The 15489-nt window shown below is 44.5% G+C and overlaps 1 protein-coding gene across 1 annotated transcript in view; it reads right to left on the bottom strand.

Moving 5' to 3' along the window:
- The window catches only part of SVOP (SV2 related protein), a 49704-nt gene that overhangs the window by 21178 nt on the left and 13037 nt on the right, over positions 1–15489 (bottom strand). The window contains exons 6-7 of the mRNA XM_090292211.1: positions 8031–8155; positions 355–418 (exon numbers count right to left, since the gene is read on the bottom strand). Coding sequence (XP_090148337.1) covers positions 355–418; positions 8031–8155 — 189 coding nt within the window. The remainder of the gene's footprint in view (positions 1–354; positions 419–8030; positions 8156–15489) is intronic.

Raw genomic sequence — 15489 nt, 5'->3', positions numbered from 1 at the left:
GTGAGGTGGAGTGGGATGATACAGGCAGAGGGAGGGAGTCTGGTCCTCTCAAGCTGCAATCCAGCACTAACCCTCAGATCAAAGCCACTTCCAGTTCAACAGGGACATACCACCTGCCAGCCACCATTGTTTTCCAAAGGGACAGAAGGCTGAATTGTCTTGACAATTGAAGAACTTATCCATATTTCAGAATAACCATGTCAAAGCCAACGTCACTGATCCATTTAAGTCTGTGCATCCTGAGTCTGTTATCTCTTTCTTAAACACCCTTTTCCTTGTCCTGTGGCTCAAGACACCCAAGAACCTCATTTCAGAGATTGAGAATTCTCCAGAAACCCAGCCAACCCTCCTTACCTCAATCAGCAAAATACACTTAGCTCTGGCTTTCATGGGAAGGAACTCAGCATACAGTGTCACCCTGGGAAAACAGAGACAGAAAGGGGGTCAAGGACATGAGTGAGCGGAGATTGTTCCTGTTTTCTGAATTTGTAGGCCAACGATCCTGAGTGTGTTCCATGGACTACTTGCCTCAGAATTTCCTGGGATGGCGACTTTATATGTAGATTCCTCAGGTCCCACCCCAGACCTTCAGAAACAGACTCTTGGGGGTGGGGCCCTGGCATCTGCACTTTTAACTAACACCCCAAATGACTCCCAAATTTAACAATTGCTTTCATTGAGCTCTCCCCACCAGCCAGTGGAAAACATAAGGGGAAATCAGGTGGTGGGATGGTGGACAACTTCACTGTAGAACTGTCCCTCGGGTTGTCCCTGTCACTCCTGAGAGCATTCCCTGAAGAAATCACTTGGACAAGAACCTCTGCCTCAGTCTGTCTGCTCCTGTGGCATCCAACCCGCACCACCTTGCCCTGCAGAGCAGCTAACTTTTTAGAAGTTGGCCTCAGCAATACCGTGGAGATTTAGAAATAGTTTTGTCACTGTAAAAGTCCTTTGGATTATGACAAAAGACACCTCTGTCCAGAGATCAAAGAATTTTTTCAAGAGCCTCAGAGGAAAGGCAGGAGCTTTAGTAGTTCAAATAGACTCTTTTTAGAGAAAATTATGGGGGAAAAGGTCAATATTATCTAGTCTCATCTCACAGTGTATTTTAGTATATTACCTCTCTCTGTCCTGGTTTGTTCTCGCTCTCTCTTTCTGTCTCTGTCTCTTTCTCTCACTCTAAACCCTTACCTGAGATCATACTCAGGATTTCTGAACCTCTTTTTTATTCTATTTATAAATATTTCCATGCCATTTTAAATCCTCTTACATATATTCTATCATATGCATGAATAATAGTCACCTTTTATTGAGGAACTACTATGTGCCACTGTTTTTTACCCTGTTCGAGATATTTTAATTTATATGGTTTATCTACTCAATAAGCACTGTGAGTCAATGGGGGTAGGTAATTATAGTTTCCATTATGTGTGTGCATACCTTTAACTCTCATTTTCATATCTGTATCTGTTTATGTCAGAGAAGTTGTTAGTTGACCAGGGTCACGCAGCTAGCTAGCAAGTTAGTAAGTGGAAAAGTCAAAATTTTAATCCAGGTCTGTCTATATTGTGCATCCCATCAATTATTTCCCTCATTGGATGGTTTTATGATAATAAACAATACTTTAAAGAAGATCTTTCGGCTGAAATCTTTGTCTTTATGTGGTTTCCATAGGATGGATTCCTGTATGTAAAATTTGAATCAAAGAGAATACATGCTTTTAAGACTTTTGGGAATCTATATATAGTTCCAAAAAAGTTGTTCCAATTTATACTCCTACAAGTCCCTCTTTCAAGAAAAGCTACTAGGAATTTCATTAACGCAAAGTGGTTACAAAAGATTGCAGTGCTCGCTACGAATGATTTCTTTGGAATTTTATTCTATTCTCAAAAGCTGTGCTTCCATTATTTAAAAAAATTAATAATAATAAAATGAGCATACTTACGTTTTACTTGCCAAATAAAACCAAACTACTAACCATGCAAAAATGCGCAAAAGCATATTCTAAGGGCAAAGCTATTCATGCCTTAGATGCCAAGGCTTTCTTTGTATAATGAACCTATAGCACGCACTTTTTTAAAAAAAAGATTTCATTTATTCTTTTTTAGAGAGAAAGGAAGGGAGGGAGAAAGAAAGGAAGCGAAACACTGGTTGGTTGCCTCTTGTACATCCCAGCTGGAAACCCCACAACCCAGGCATGTGCCTTGACCGGGAATTGAACCAGTGACCTTTTGGTTTGCGGGGATGACACCTAACCCACTGGAGTCACACTTGTCAGGGTGTCATGCAGTCTTCTTTAAAAAAAATTTTTAAGTGAAGTAGTACATGGATGCATTAGGGTATACAGGACGATCCTTTGTTTTCCTCATAATCTTTCTTCTATTCTCTTCCCTCAAAGCTATTATGACCAGCAGTTTGCTTTGCAACCTTCCAGCCTCTTCTCTATGTAAATAAATACATTTAAGCAACATGGTATGTTTCTTTTTTCTTCCCTTCCCCTCCAACTCTCCCTCCCTTCCTTCCTTCCTTCTTCCTCTCTCCCTCTCTTCCTGCCTTTATACTTACCACGCGCAGAGCACTGTTCTCACTATGGGGCCGGCCACTCCAACTCCCAATTGCCAGAACCTACAACTCTTTCCTGAGTGCTTTCTCTGCTCATTAAAAATTGCTTTGCCAACCTGTGTGGCAGACCAGAGTGCCAAAGACTTTAACTTCCCAGGAACAGCCCTCGATCATCTCTGGAATGAGCCAATCTGGAGCTGTATGCTGCAGGGTCTCCCGGAGTAAACTGCTACAGCTGGGCCTCGAACACCATGAATTTGAATCAGGTGGGTTCCAGCCCTTTGATATCCTTCAGGTTCACATCCACAGATTCAAACAACACCGAAACTCGGCTCAAAAACTATTTTTGCATTCCCAACAGCAGTTTCTCATCCGTGGATGGAAAACAGTGTTTTCTATTCACGGCTGATTGAATCTGCAGACGTGAAACCTGGCTGACTGTCGTTAAGCTTTTGGGGAATCAAAATTTGTACTTGGACTTTTGACCGCATGGTGGGGCCTCTAACCCCCATGTTGTTCAAGGGTCAGCTGTGCTTGTTCTTGAATCTGTGTCAAGAGCTGCTTCCAATACGACAGTTTGGGAAGCTTTCCATATTAATAGCATTATTTTTTAACAGCTGCAGCCCTGTTGATCAATACATAGATTGTTTGCAACTTCTTGTTTTTGCAACCTACGCCACAAGAAACATCTTTTCCTGGAATTGTCGTGCCCCACACTTGGCCATTATTCATAGCAGTTTATAATGAAAATGAGCTGTTTGATCTCCATCCAAAGTATGGTGATTATTACAATTACACTGAATATAAAAGAACGAGCAACACAATTAGCAATGCCAAGAAGCAGCTGACATGGGCATAAATAACACCCCACTGCAAGTAATCGCATCTATAGCACTTTGGTGCTCAGAGGTTTGCCATTTGCTTAGAAAGAAATGACCCGTGATCTCCATTTGGCATTTCTGCTTAGTCTTTGAAAGAAAAAGCTGTGTCAGGGGCAGGTTTGTGAGCAAGCTCATGGTAGGCACCGATCTGAAGAAGCTTCTGAGGCAGGCTTGCGGGTAGAACAGGTGGGCAGCTACCTGGGGTGTGCAGCGTTTTTTTAAAGAGTGGCTAAAACACGAGTCAGGTGCCAGCCTCTTAGGTAAGAGGCATTTCTTCTGAAGTAAACAGCACCCTCTACTGGAAATAAGAAATGATCTGCCTGAGTGCCCGCCCACCTGTGTCTTGTATTTATTTTAGTTTGTGTGTGAGGTGGTAGGTACAATTAGAGGCGATTAACATTTGGGGGAGGTAGGATGCTTACTTGCATTTAACATTTTTTCTGAAACAAACATGTTTTGTTTGTAATGATCGAAATAAAGTTACATTTAACTCTCCTGCTTGAATTAATGTCTCTTCATTCTTAATGCTCCTTCACAGACACAGAACAGAATTACTTGACATCCTAAATGTGACTCCTCTTTCCTGCCTTAATTAAAGAGAACAGCACCTGCTCAGAACCACTCACCTACCTTCCCAGAATCATCTCCAATCAGTACTCGGGACCCACGGGCATTAATGATTTACCAGGACCCTTGACTACATAAGCTCAGAACTCTTTCTCAATATTTGTTCAAATGAAAGAGCTTTGGCATTAGACAACCTGGATTTGAACCCAGTAGACAGTTTGCAAAAGTTGCCTTAAGTCTCCCCTCCCTGTATCTATATGTTCCCTCACAATGAGACTTTGCAGCTCATGTCCCCATCCTTGAATCTGGGCTTTGTGACTTGCTTTTGATCAATAGAATGTTGCAGAAGTGATATTGTGCCAGTTCCAAGCTTGAGCCTCAAGAAGCTTTGTGGCTTCTGCTTGCTGTCTTGGACCCCTGCCCAGGTACCATGTGACCAGGTGCCTGGGCTAGCCAGCTGGAGGATGAGATGCTTGTGGCTCACAGAGGACTCCGCTGTGGCTGTGTGAGCCCTGCCAGCCCCCATTCAACTCCCAGTTGGCTGAAGGCACATAAATAAGCCCCATTGAGTCCAGAACAACCAAAGAGCCAAATTGCAGGATCACGAGTTAAATAAATAATTGTTTTAAGTCATTAAGTGGTGGGATGGCTTGTTATAAAGCCAGATAACTTCCACACTCCACTTAATAACCATCTGACCTTAAGCAAGTCACTTATGATCACAGACCTCGGTTTTCTCATCTGTAAAATGGAAATAATAGAACTGTTCAATGGACAAGATGAGGTAGTGTGAGGGAGCACTTAGCATAGGCCTAGCACTTGGTAAGCATTCAGTTAACATCATCATCATCATCACTGTTAAGGTTATTGTTGCTGCTATCACCAAGAACCAATGTGAACACCTGCTTTGGGGGAAGAAAGAAAGGAAAGAAGAAAGAGAAAGAGAGAAGGAGGGACACAGAAATGCACAGATCAGAGCAGAGGGATGGGCTCCTTATAAATACTATAATTTGTGTATGAGATGATGGATGTTACCTAAACTTATCGAGGCAACCATTTTGCAGGATACGTAAGTCAAGTCATTATGCTGTACACCTTACACTTAGAGAGTGCCGTCTGTCAAGTACATATCCATGAAATAGAAAGAAAACATTTTAATTAAAAAGTTTAAATAATATCACTTGTACTTATACTGAAGATTTGGAGTACATTATAAGGACTTCTGGTTGTTGGGCTTTTAAAAATTACGCAGCAAACTCCTGCTCATTTGGTTTTGTGAGGCGGTACAATTGGGAATGGAAACTAAATGAATGGGAACTCTCAGCTACATTTAATTACATAAAAATATCGAAATGTTTTCAAGTAATGAACTTAGGGGAGCCATTTTTATAACTAGATAAAAACATTGCATAATTAAGACAATTATTTCTATGTAGATGGCTGAAGCGAAAGAGCTGGGATGCCAGCGGCTTCCTTGGGTGGTAAGATATTTCTTCTGTAATTTTGTTCATGGTTTTTATTTGCTTTCCTCATAGACCAGCAGTTCTCAACCTGTGGGTCGCGACCCCTTTGGGGGTCGAACGACCCTTTCACAGGGGTCGCCTAAGACCATCGAAAAACACATATATAATTACATATTGTTTTTGTGATTAATCAATATGCTTTAATATGTTCAATTGGTAACAATGAAAATACATCCTGCATATCAGATATTTACATTATGATTCATAACAGTAGCAAAATTATAGTTATGAAGTAGCAACAAAAATAATTTTATGGTTGGGGATCACCACAACATGAGGAACGGTATTAAAGGGTCGCGGCATTAGGAAGGTTGAGAACCGCTGTCATAGACAAAAGAGCCATCGAATAGAGCTGTTCAGAGAATACGCTGGGAGGTCAAGTGAAGTTTAAGTGTTAGTTCCGCCATTTACTAGCTGTGTGACCTTGGGCATGTTACTAAACATCTTAAAAGCCCTAGTAAAATAAAGATAATAATATCTGTGTCTTAAGGTTTTATGAGTTTTAAAATTTTTCATGTGTATAAAGCTCATGGTCCAGTGCCTGGAATGTAGTAATATAGCTCAATAAACAAACAGAAAGGCTATAGTAGTGTTGAAAAAATAAAGAGCTAAATGGGAAGGCATGATATTTGGGGCATGGGGGCAGAAAGCAGGAAGGCAAGTTGGGGACCTTCATGACGTAAGGGTAAGGGATAAAGGCCCAGATGCTCTGTGTCCTTTATTTTATTTCCCTGGTGTCCCGTCCTCTCTCCTCAAAGATGTCTCCCATTTGCAGTTTTAGGAGATGGTTTCTCTCACCTCTGGCTCTGCCATTGTAATTCTCTCTGCTTAGAATCTTCTAGAAGTTCCTCAAAATTTCTAGTCTGCTACTGGCACCCCTTTCCTGCTTTCCAGCACTGTGAAAGACTTTTGTTTCTTATACCTTTTATGCCATTTCCAGAAAATGTGGAGGAAGAAGTAGAAATGAGCGCTTCTCATTGCACCGTCTTGAACAAGAATTGCTGTGGATGTTGAGAATACTAAGTTCCCTTTCTTTCCCTCATACGAGAAGAAAATCCAGGTGGCTCTTTGGGGGCTGCTTCTGCTGTCATGACCTGAGCAGCCCAGGGAAAGGAATTGAATGTGGACTTCAGTGAGTGCCTCCTTTCCAGCCACTAGGGGATAACTGTCCCCTAGACAATGAATGGCCCCTGAATGCAGTAGCAGCTGTGTCTGCAAGAATTCTTGGGGTTGGGCCTGAATGGAGCACACGGGCCACAAGCCCCTGCCAGCCCAGATTTATGGGCTTGGCTTAATGGTCTCTGCTTCCGGCTCCAGTGATTTTTAGTTCATCCCAGATCCAGGAGGATATGCCAGAGGCCTACTCTGCAGAGCCCTGCAGGGATCAATAATGAATAAGGAAGGGGAGGACTGAGAATGGAGAGCCATTCACTGTCCCTGCAGCCTCTAACTGGCAAGAAAGAATCTAGGCGTTTGTTCCTGTGTTAAATGCATGTGGTCACATCTCCCCCCTCCCCATTCATTCTGCTCAAAATTACACAGTGAATCCTCCATCCATCACACTGATACTTAACAAAGCCTTCAGCAGACTGGATACATGCTCACATTTATTGAGTGTTCTGCCAGGCACTGTCCTGGGCACTTTACCTGTGTTGTTGTTTAATATTCTAAGTGCCCTCATGATGTAGGTGTACTGTCCTCCCCGTATTAGAGGTGAGTAAACTGAGGTGTAGAAAACTTCAGTGACCCGCCTAAGGTCACACAGCTATTATATGACAGAGTCAGGATTCAAACCAGGTAATCTGGTTTCAGAGCCCATGGTCTAGCCACACTGCCTCAGCATTAGCATTACTCTTCTAGATCTTTTCTCTGGCCCATCGGATTCAGCCCATATTCGATTGTTGCCATGCTTTGCTTTAGGATTCGCCAACGTTGCAGGAGAGGGTGACTTCTTCCTACAGCTCTGACTGCTCTCAGTACCTTAACAGCAGCAACAACAAAACAACACCCAACTCGCCAATGGTTAGCCCCCTCCCTTGCCTCTTGCTTACGTTACAGGGGGGTGAGAGGCAGTGTACATGCTGGTTAAAAACAGGAATGTCAAAGGGAGACAAACTTGGATTCTTAGTCCCACCTACATACTGTGGAACTCTGGCAAATGACTTCACGCCCTGAGTCTCAGCATCCTCAACTGTAAAACGGAAATTGCAATAATTCAATAACATCCTTCCTGGGGCTGCTGTGACGTGTCAAGGAGTAATGACCAATCCATGCTAGATCTATTGTTTTTATTATTATTCTACCTTTACGACCTCCCAGCTATTGTGCTGCTTCTGTCATTGTGAATCATTACAACACTGATAATGATGCTGTTCTCTGGTTACAGCAAGCTCCCTGATACCAGAGGCCTTGCTGTAGCCATCTTCGCCTTCTTCAAGGCCATGAACACGGGTGACTGATCACCTGGCTGGGAGGCCAGAGCTGGGTATTTACTTACGACTGGGGGACCCCTCCGATGCCGAAGCCCACCAGGCCCCGGAGCACCAGGATCCAGCTGTACACGGGCGCGAAAGCACTGAGGATCCCGTAATACAGTGTCCAGAGCACGCTGATCTTCAGCCCCTGCAGAGAAGGGAGACACCGAGTCACGGGGCTTCTCAGCACCTCCAGGTCACGTGGCCCCACATATTTAAAGTCACCCACAGAATCATGTTAAAGGGTAACCAGCACAAACAAGGGTCCTCTGGGTGGGTGCTGCCAACCTCTAGTGGGTATGTGGCAAAACTGTGGGGCATTCTTGGTTGTCCCAATGATTGACATTTACTAGCCAGGGCCCAGAGGTGGAAGATGTCTCACGGTGAACGAGACCCAGTGAAGCCTCGTCCAGCTCAAACCAAACTTCCCACCCAACCATTATGCAGCTGGAACCTCTGTTTATGATTCCCTACACCTAGATCTTCAGTCCGATTTACATACAGACAGATTTGGGTTGGGATATAGATTGAATATACTATATTTAATTTTTCAGGAAGGCAACTTCCAGCTAAATCAAAGGAAGATTGTGCTTTGTTTTATCTGGAAGTTTTCAAGATTGTTCATGATTTCAGAAAACCGCGTTGCCAATGACAGTGCTGTGTGTGGTGCTGAAGTCCCCAAGGGAACACTTTTCAGCATTGTCCCCTTTCACAGGGCTTCGATGTGTACCTACAAACAGACTGGTCTGAATCTTATTTCCAAATGTCAAATAGAAAGAAAAAACATCAACAGGATTCAGTTAAATTCAAGCTTATTTATAATCAGGGACAAATACTCACGACTTCCTTTTATTATCTAGACAGAGTTGTACATGAACATTTGCATGTTGAAAATAAATCTTACATTATTAATTATCTCCTTTTAAAAACTTCTCCCTCATCTCATAGTTAGGGCGGTTTAACTGATTTCTTTTTAAAATTATGTGAGTGTTTATTTCATTTTCTCTTTGAAATTATTTCTAGATAATTAAGGAACATGATTAAAAATTTTAATGACTTTTTTTTTTAATAAAGGGGGCGTTGTGTTTGACAAGGTTAAGTCCTACCTAGGGACACAATGCTTCAAGGAAATCATGCTATATATTTCTGGAGTGTTAATTACTCTTAGAGGTTGAGAAAGAATTGAGAGTAAACATAACTTAAATTATAGCTTTTACATAGCAACCAACATCAGCCCTATTATGGAGTAGAATGCAAATTTTACATGGGTTTGAGAACTGCAGTAAGAGGCTGAAGTTCACTCCCCAGCACCTTGGGGACGTGTTAGGAGAAAAGTATAAAGCCTACGATTTTAGCTTTAAAACTCTAAACTGAATTAAAACAACTGGAGGGGAAATTTGGACGTCTCTGAGATGATTTTAGGTCTTTGGGAAAATGATTTTAAGTAGTAGAGAGAATATTTTATTTATTAAAAAAAAATTTACTTACTTGTTTGTTTACGTATTTATTTTTAGAGAGAGGGGAAAGGAGAAAGAGAGGGAGAGAAACATCACTGTGTGGTTGCCTCTCACTCGCGCCCCCAATTGGGGACCTGACGTGCAACCTAGTCATGTGCCCTGACTGGGAATCGAACCAGCGACACTTGGTTTGCAGGCCGACGCTCAATCCACTGAGCCACAGCAGCCAGAATAGAGAGAATATTTTAAATAACTAAATCACCTTGCAAGAAAGTGATTCCTTTTTTGTTTCAATATCCATTCTTCTGATTATGTCCAAAAGGAAGTATCTATGTGGTGCTAGTCTGTCTTTAACCACCTACTAATCTCTCTTAAGAGAGCAGTGGGACAACGATAACCAGCTAGAACTTAGTAACATTGTTTTGTTTTCATTGCATTTATTTTATATTTCCTTAGGGCAGTTGTTACTGATTTCCCATTTAAGATGCTCTGCAAAGTTTCTTTTCCTTCAAAATTCATTTAATTAAAAAAAAAAGAAACAGTTGGTACAAATAAACATATAGCGTACACAAGAGAACAGGTAGGACAAGAATTATTCAAGCAGGAAGCCCTGGATGTATTGCAGCAATAATAAAGCAACATTTATGCACCCCTAAACCCATGACTATGAAATTAGCACCTGCCACGTAGATACTTAATTCTTTCTTTTGACTTAAGCTAACTCAATAGAGATTTTCTTCCTTGGAACCCAAAGAGTCTTGAATCGGAAACAGGACATCAGTAGCACCAGAGAAAATAAAAGAAGGAAAACAGAGCAGGACAATAGGAAAAGGAAGAGACAAGACACCCAGATTGGGGTACGCAGGCTAAGCCTCCCCCCCGGGGCTGCCTGTGTTATCCCAGCAAGGTCACCAGTGGCCCGCATGCCTGGCACCGCAGACAGGCAGGCTGACCCGTCCTGTGGGGTCACAGCAGATTGTAGCTGGCCCTGCATTTGCGTGCTGATGCCAGGACTTTCCAGCTGCTCAGAAAATGAGGACTCAGCAACCATTTGTGAGTAGTGCCATGGCTACTGTAAAGCCATGGGTACTGCCAGGGAGTCCCCGCCACGTATTGAACATCAGGCACTGGACTTTGCCCTGGGCTACAGCAGGAAACATGACAGCCAGAGCCTCTGACTTCATGGAACTTTCTTTCACATGGCTCCTCACCGCAACCTTTGGAAAGACGTGATTTTCATTTCCAAATTAGCACAGCGACGGTCGAAGTATTGATAGCGGAGTGATTTGTTCAGGATCAGCAGAGTCAAAACTGGAGCCAGGATTTCCGGCCCCGAACGCTGTACTGTGAACGAGCTACTCCCTACTCCAGGGCCTTCGATGGCTCCCCATCCCCTCTGGCAGAGAACACGCATGTACCACACAGGTGTAAGGCAGCAAGGACAGGTGAGTGTGGGCGAAAGAAAGAGAACTTGACCTGCTTTATCAGCCTCTGCTCAGCTCTGGCCAAAAGTTACCATTATGGGCCTGGCTGGGTGGCTCAGTTGGTTAGTTAGAGCATTATTCTAATACGCCAAGGTTGCGGGTTCAATCCCCCATCAGGACACAGTCAAGAATCAACCAATGAATGCCTGAATAAGTGTAACAACAAAACAATGACTCTCCCTCTCTCGCTTTCCCCCTTCCTTTCTGTCTCTAAAATCAAAAGTTACCTTCACAGAATGTGGATCCAGGCTGCCAGATAGGCCAATTAAAACACACACACACACACACACACACACACAAAACCCCATAACTCATAGTTCTTCTACTTTTTAAATTTTTATGCAAAATACATCACTTTTGAAATAGAGGCATCTGACTGGAAATCCTATAAAGCATTGTAAGGAATAAAGGAAACACAGCTGTGGGCCATATTTGGCCCATGGCTCATTAGTTTATAACCTGTAGCTTGGAAAGGCTTCCAGCTCCTGCTCCAAGAAGCTAAAAGTCTTGCTGCCATTTGGGTGGCAGGCCCGTCACCCCCAAGAGGAGTTTGCTCAGTCACCTGCAGGCTCTCGAACTGCCCTCCCAAGGCAAGTATTCTCCAACTATGCTCAAGAAAAATAGTCACAGGGCAAGGAAACCTGGGGAATCTTCAAAATACTGAAACAAGAGGCCTAGTGCCTGCCAGCCACCTCCCTCCCCTCCTTAGGGATAACATGCACCTGCAGACATTGAACTAGGAGGTGACCTGATCCTATTTTGAAATTGTTTTTCTTCAAGTTCCAAGCAATTAACAGCTACCAATGATCACGGGCTAACCAGGCATCACGACATGCGGTTCTAAGTGCCTTCTGTATATTGTCTTCTTTAAACAGCACTATGAGCTCTTACTGTTGTCCCCTGATTTTGCAGAAGGGGAAACTGAGGCTCACAGAGGTGAAGTAACTGGCTCCAGGTTCACTAGGACATGAACTGGATGCATTTATTTCCATCCCTTCAAGTCCACACCCCCAAAGTTGCCCTGCCTTTCTGTGGCTGCCGCAAGCCCCGAGGCTGTAGAAACTTCTGCAGGAACCGAAGTGGCCCACTGAGTCCCAACCCCATATGTGATCCCCCTGCAAAGTCACGCAGCGGACGCCCTCACAGAAAGCTCCCAGCTGGGCGGAGGCAGACCAAGGAGCTAAGAGATTTTCAGCGCTCACCAAAGCTCGCCAGCTGCCCAGCTTGCCCGCTGTTTCTGGAGGAGTTCTGGGGAAGGTTTATAATTAGAGTCTAAACCATCCTCCCTGAGATTGGGCTGGGACTCCATGCGGGGGACAAGGGGGCCCTGCAGTCTCGGGGTGCTTTCTTTCCTCTGTCTCTGGTCAAGCCAGCTTTGCGTTGGCTGTGGGATTTAGCAAGCTGGTCAGGAGAGCTGGAGAAACACTCCAGGAAGCCCCCCAAACTTGATTTATTGAGACGGATGAATGTCCTACCGATCAGCTGAATTCTGGGGATAGTTCAGTCATGTCTCCCAGCAGCCATGGTCAGGCGGAAGGATGTCAACTCTGGAGCCAGACACACCTGCATTTTAACACTGGCATTGCTACTTATTGGCACCATGAGCTTGGCAAGTGATGGGGATAATAATGGACATTTTTGAAATGCTTGCTTTGGGCCAAGAGCTTTCTGTATGAGGGCCCATTTCCTCTTCATAACAGCCCAAAGGGAGAGACTATCATTATCCCATTTACAGATGAGGAAACCGAGACACAGCAAGGTTGAGGAAGTTCCTGGAGGTCATGCAGCCTGTCACCGGAGGAGCTGGGACGTCAACCTAAGCAGTTTGGTCTCGTAGCCCATGCTTTTCACAATGATGTTATGTCAATATTTCATTAGCCCAAATAAGTCCCTTCAGCAAATATTGAGATGAGGGTTGAATGGTCTCCAGGTGACACAGTAAGATGATGAAGGACTAACTCTTCCCAAGGAGGCCACTGGGCACTGTCTGCACATTCCTTTTCAGTGCCTGGTTTCTCAGCCTTGACACCGTTCACATTTTTGATCTGGTAACTCTCTGTGGTGGGGACTGTCCTGGGCACTGTGAGGTTTCAAGCAGAATCTCTGGTGTCTACTCAGTAGGTGGCAGTAGCACCCTTCCCCTCAGTTGTGACAACCAAAAACACGTGAAGTCACCCCCTCTTCGCCCACCACTGCTCTAAAAGGTGCCAAAATGTGTTTTGAAGCCACAAGATTCAGTAAATGGCATTACAGAAAACCCATCTCTGACACTTTTTCAAATCCAAGCTCAGCGCTTTCTCCTCAGAGGCTCATTCTAAACACAAAGGCATCTGTAGTCGAGAGGGCTCCCTCCTGGGAACACTGCATGAATCACTGCCCTTGGTGACAGGATAAAACACACTTTTCCAAGGGAAGCCGCGGTCCTACGCTATAATGACCTTCGCGGACTTTTTGGGTAAACAAAGACAACTCGTTAGTGCAGTCAGCTGGTCTGGAGAGGAGAGGTGGCAGAACACAGAAACGAGATCTGATTCTCATCCATCCAGCTCAGCCACTCAGAAAATATTTATTGAGTGCCTGCCCGAAGCCAAGTGCTGTGTCAGGCGCTGGGGCTGAGTCTGCGAACGACACAGGCACCGCCCCTTCCCTCAGTGAGTTTACTAAACTCAGCTATCGGTCCTGTTCTGTCCCCATGGCAGACATCACTAACCAACCACAGCTCTGCCCACTGCGGCTTCCGACGCTACAAATCCATGTTCCCGACATCTCCTACTGAGTGATAAGAACTGACTCCAGGGACAAAAACCCACTGGCTCTTTAGTTTTGGGAATTCAATAAATGGTAGCTGTTAGTATCAGCTATTACCTAATCCGACCTGCTTCAATATAAATAAGGAAACTGAGGCCCAAGGTGGGGGAGTGACTTGCTTTAGTCACCCAGTGGCAAATTCAGGTCCCAAATTAAGGTATTTTTCCTCCTTTCCCCCTACAGTCTTCATGGCTTCAGTATTCAGCAGTTGGATAACAGAATTTGGGGCACTGTATAATTCCTCATTACAAGTTCCTGGATTTTTCTGCGCACGTGCGTGTTTGCCTCGAGAACAAGTAGATAAAACATGTTTTTAGCCAGAGGCAGAGGAATGAATCGTTTGTCCCCACACCCAGTCTGCTCAGGAAGAAGCCGTGTTAAGACCTTAGAAGAGTTCTTCTCCTTCCGTTATTTTATAGGCCTGAAGATTAACGTTAGGTCCAGCGGCAGCCAGCCACAGGTTTCCAGTCCTTCCAGGGGTGCTCGGCTCCATCGCAGAAATGGCTCTGTTTGACTTTAAAGGGTTGTTCCCTTCCCTCCCGTCCTTCCTTCCTTCCTTTCTCAATCTTTCTCCCTTCCTCCTTTCCTTCATCTCTCCCTCCCTCCCTCCTTCCCTCCTTTCCTTCCTTCCTCTCTCCCTTCCTTCCTCAACCTCCATCCTTCCTTTCCTCAATCTACCTTCCTTTCCTTCCTCCTGCTTTCCTCCCTCCCTCTAGAACTTGTTCTGCTCTATTATCCAACCACAAAAATCACGAAAGCAGTGACTCACACCCTCCAGAAACAGGAAGTGGGTGGGAGGGCGGATGGGGGCAGAGTCTAGAAAGCTGCCCCGGAAGACCACAGTAACCCAGCTCCTACTCTCTCTAGGATGTCTAGAGAGGTCTTTCCAACTAACCTCTCCAGCCCCTAAAACCAACCAAGAGCCTCTCTCTGGTCCACCATGGCTACAGCTAGTTTCCTAACCTTGCCGCCTCTGGCCCTGCCACAGCCACTTCCCCGTGGTTTTACTAGTCAGCATCTCCCAGGTGTCTGCTGGCCCACGTGTTTCCTTCCAGTCACAGAAGGAAGGGCTGCAGCTGGAGTCTGCTTCCTGTACAGCACTATTTAAACATTCATTCATTCATTGAGCCAACGTATATTTACCAAACACCTATGGATTCAATCCCCTAGCATCATGGTTAAGGGTCTAGACTTGGACTTGCCCAAGGTCACAAAGCCAGGAGTAGCAGAGCCAGGACTAAACCCAGGTCCGCTTGACTTCAGAGCTCAAGCACATACCCTCTACACTACGCTGCCTCTGGAGAAACTGCAGGCTGATGAGAGTCCAAGGAAGAGAAGAACAAAGTGGTCAGGGAACACAATTTCTCAGAAAGAGCAATAGTGGAGTGGTGGCTTTGCCAAGTAGAGCTTGCCTGCGTCTATTGAGATCTAAGGCCAAGGTTTATAGTTTGAAGCATTGTAGCTTCACACACCAAAAGAATCAAAGAGCTCAAGTGCAGTCTAGCAAAACAAAAGCAACTAAAGTACAAAGGAGACCATCAAAGTCACGAAGTAACAAAACAGTAAGAGCTCAGCCCTGACCAGGTAGCTCAGCTGGTTAGAGCACTGTCCCAATACACCAAGGTTGCAGGTGCAGTCCCAGACCAGGGCCCATACAAGCATCCAACCAATGAATGCATAAATAAGTGGAACAATAAATTGATGTTTTTCTCTCTCTCAAACAATAAATAATA

The sequence above is a fragment of the Furipterus horrens genome, unplaced genomic scaffold, assembly GCF_987537825.1.
Source record: "Furipterus horrens unplaced genomic scaffold, mFurHor1.1.pri manual_scaffold_11, whole genome shotgun sequence".
NCBI lineage: Eukaryota > Metazoa > Chordata > Mammalia > Chiroptera > Furipteridae > Furipterus > Furipterus horrens.
Note: the sequence above shows the minus strand (reverse complement) of the source record. Positions and strands in the feature narration are given on the sequence as shown.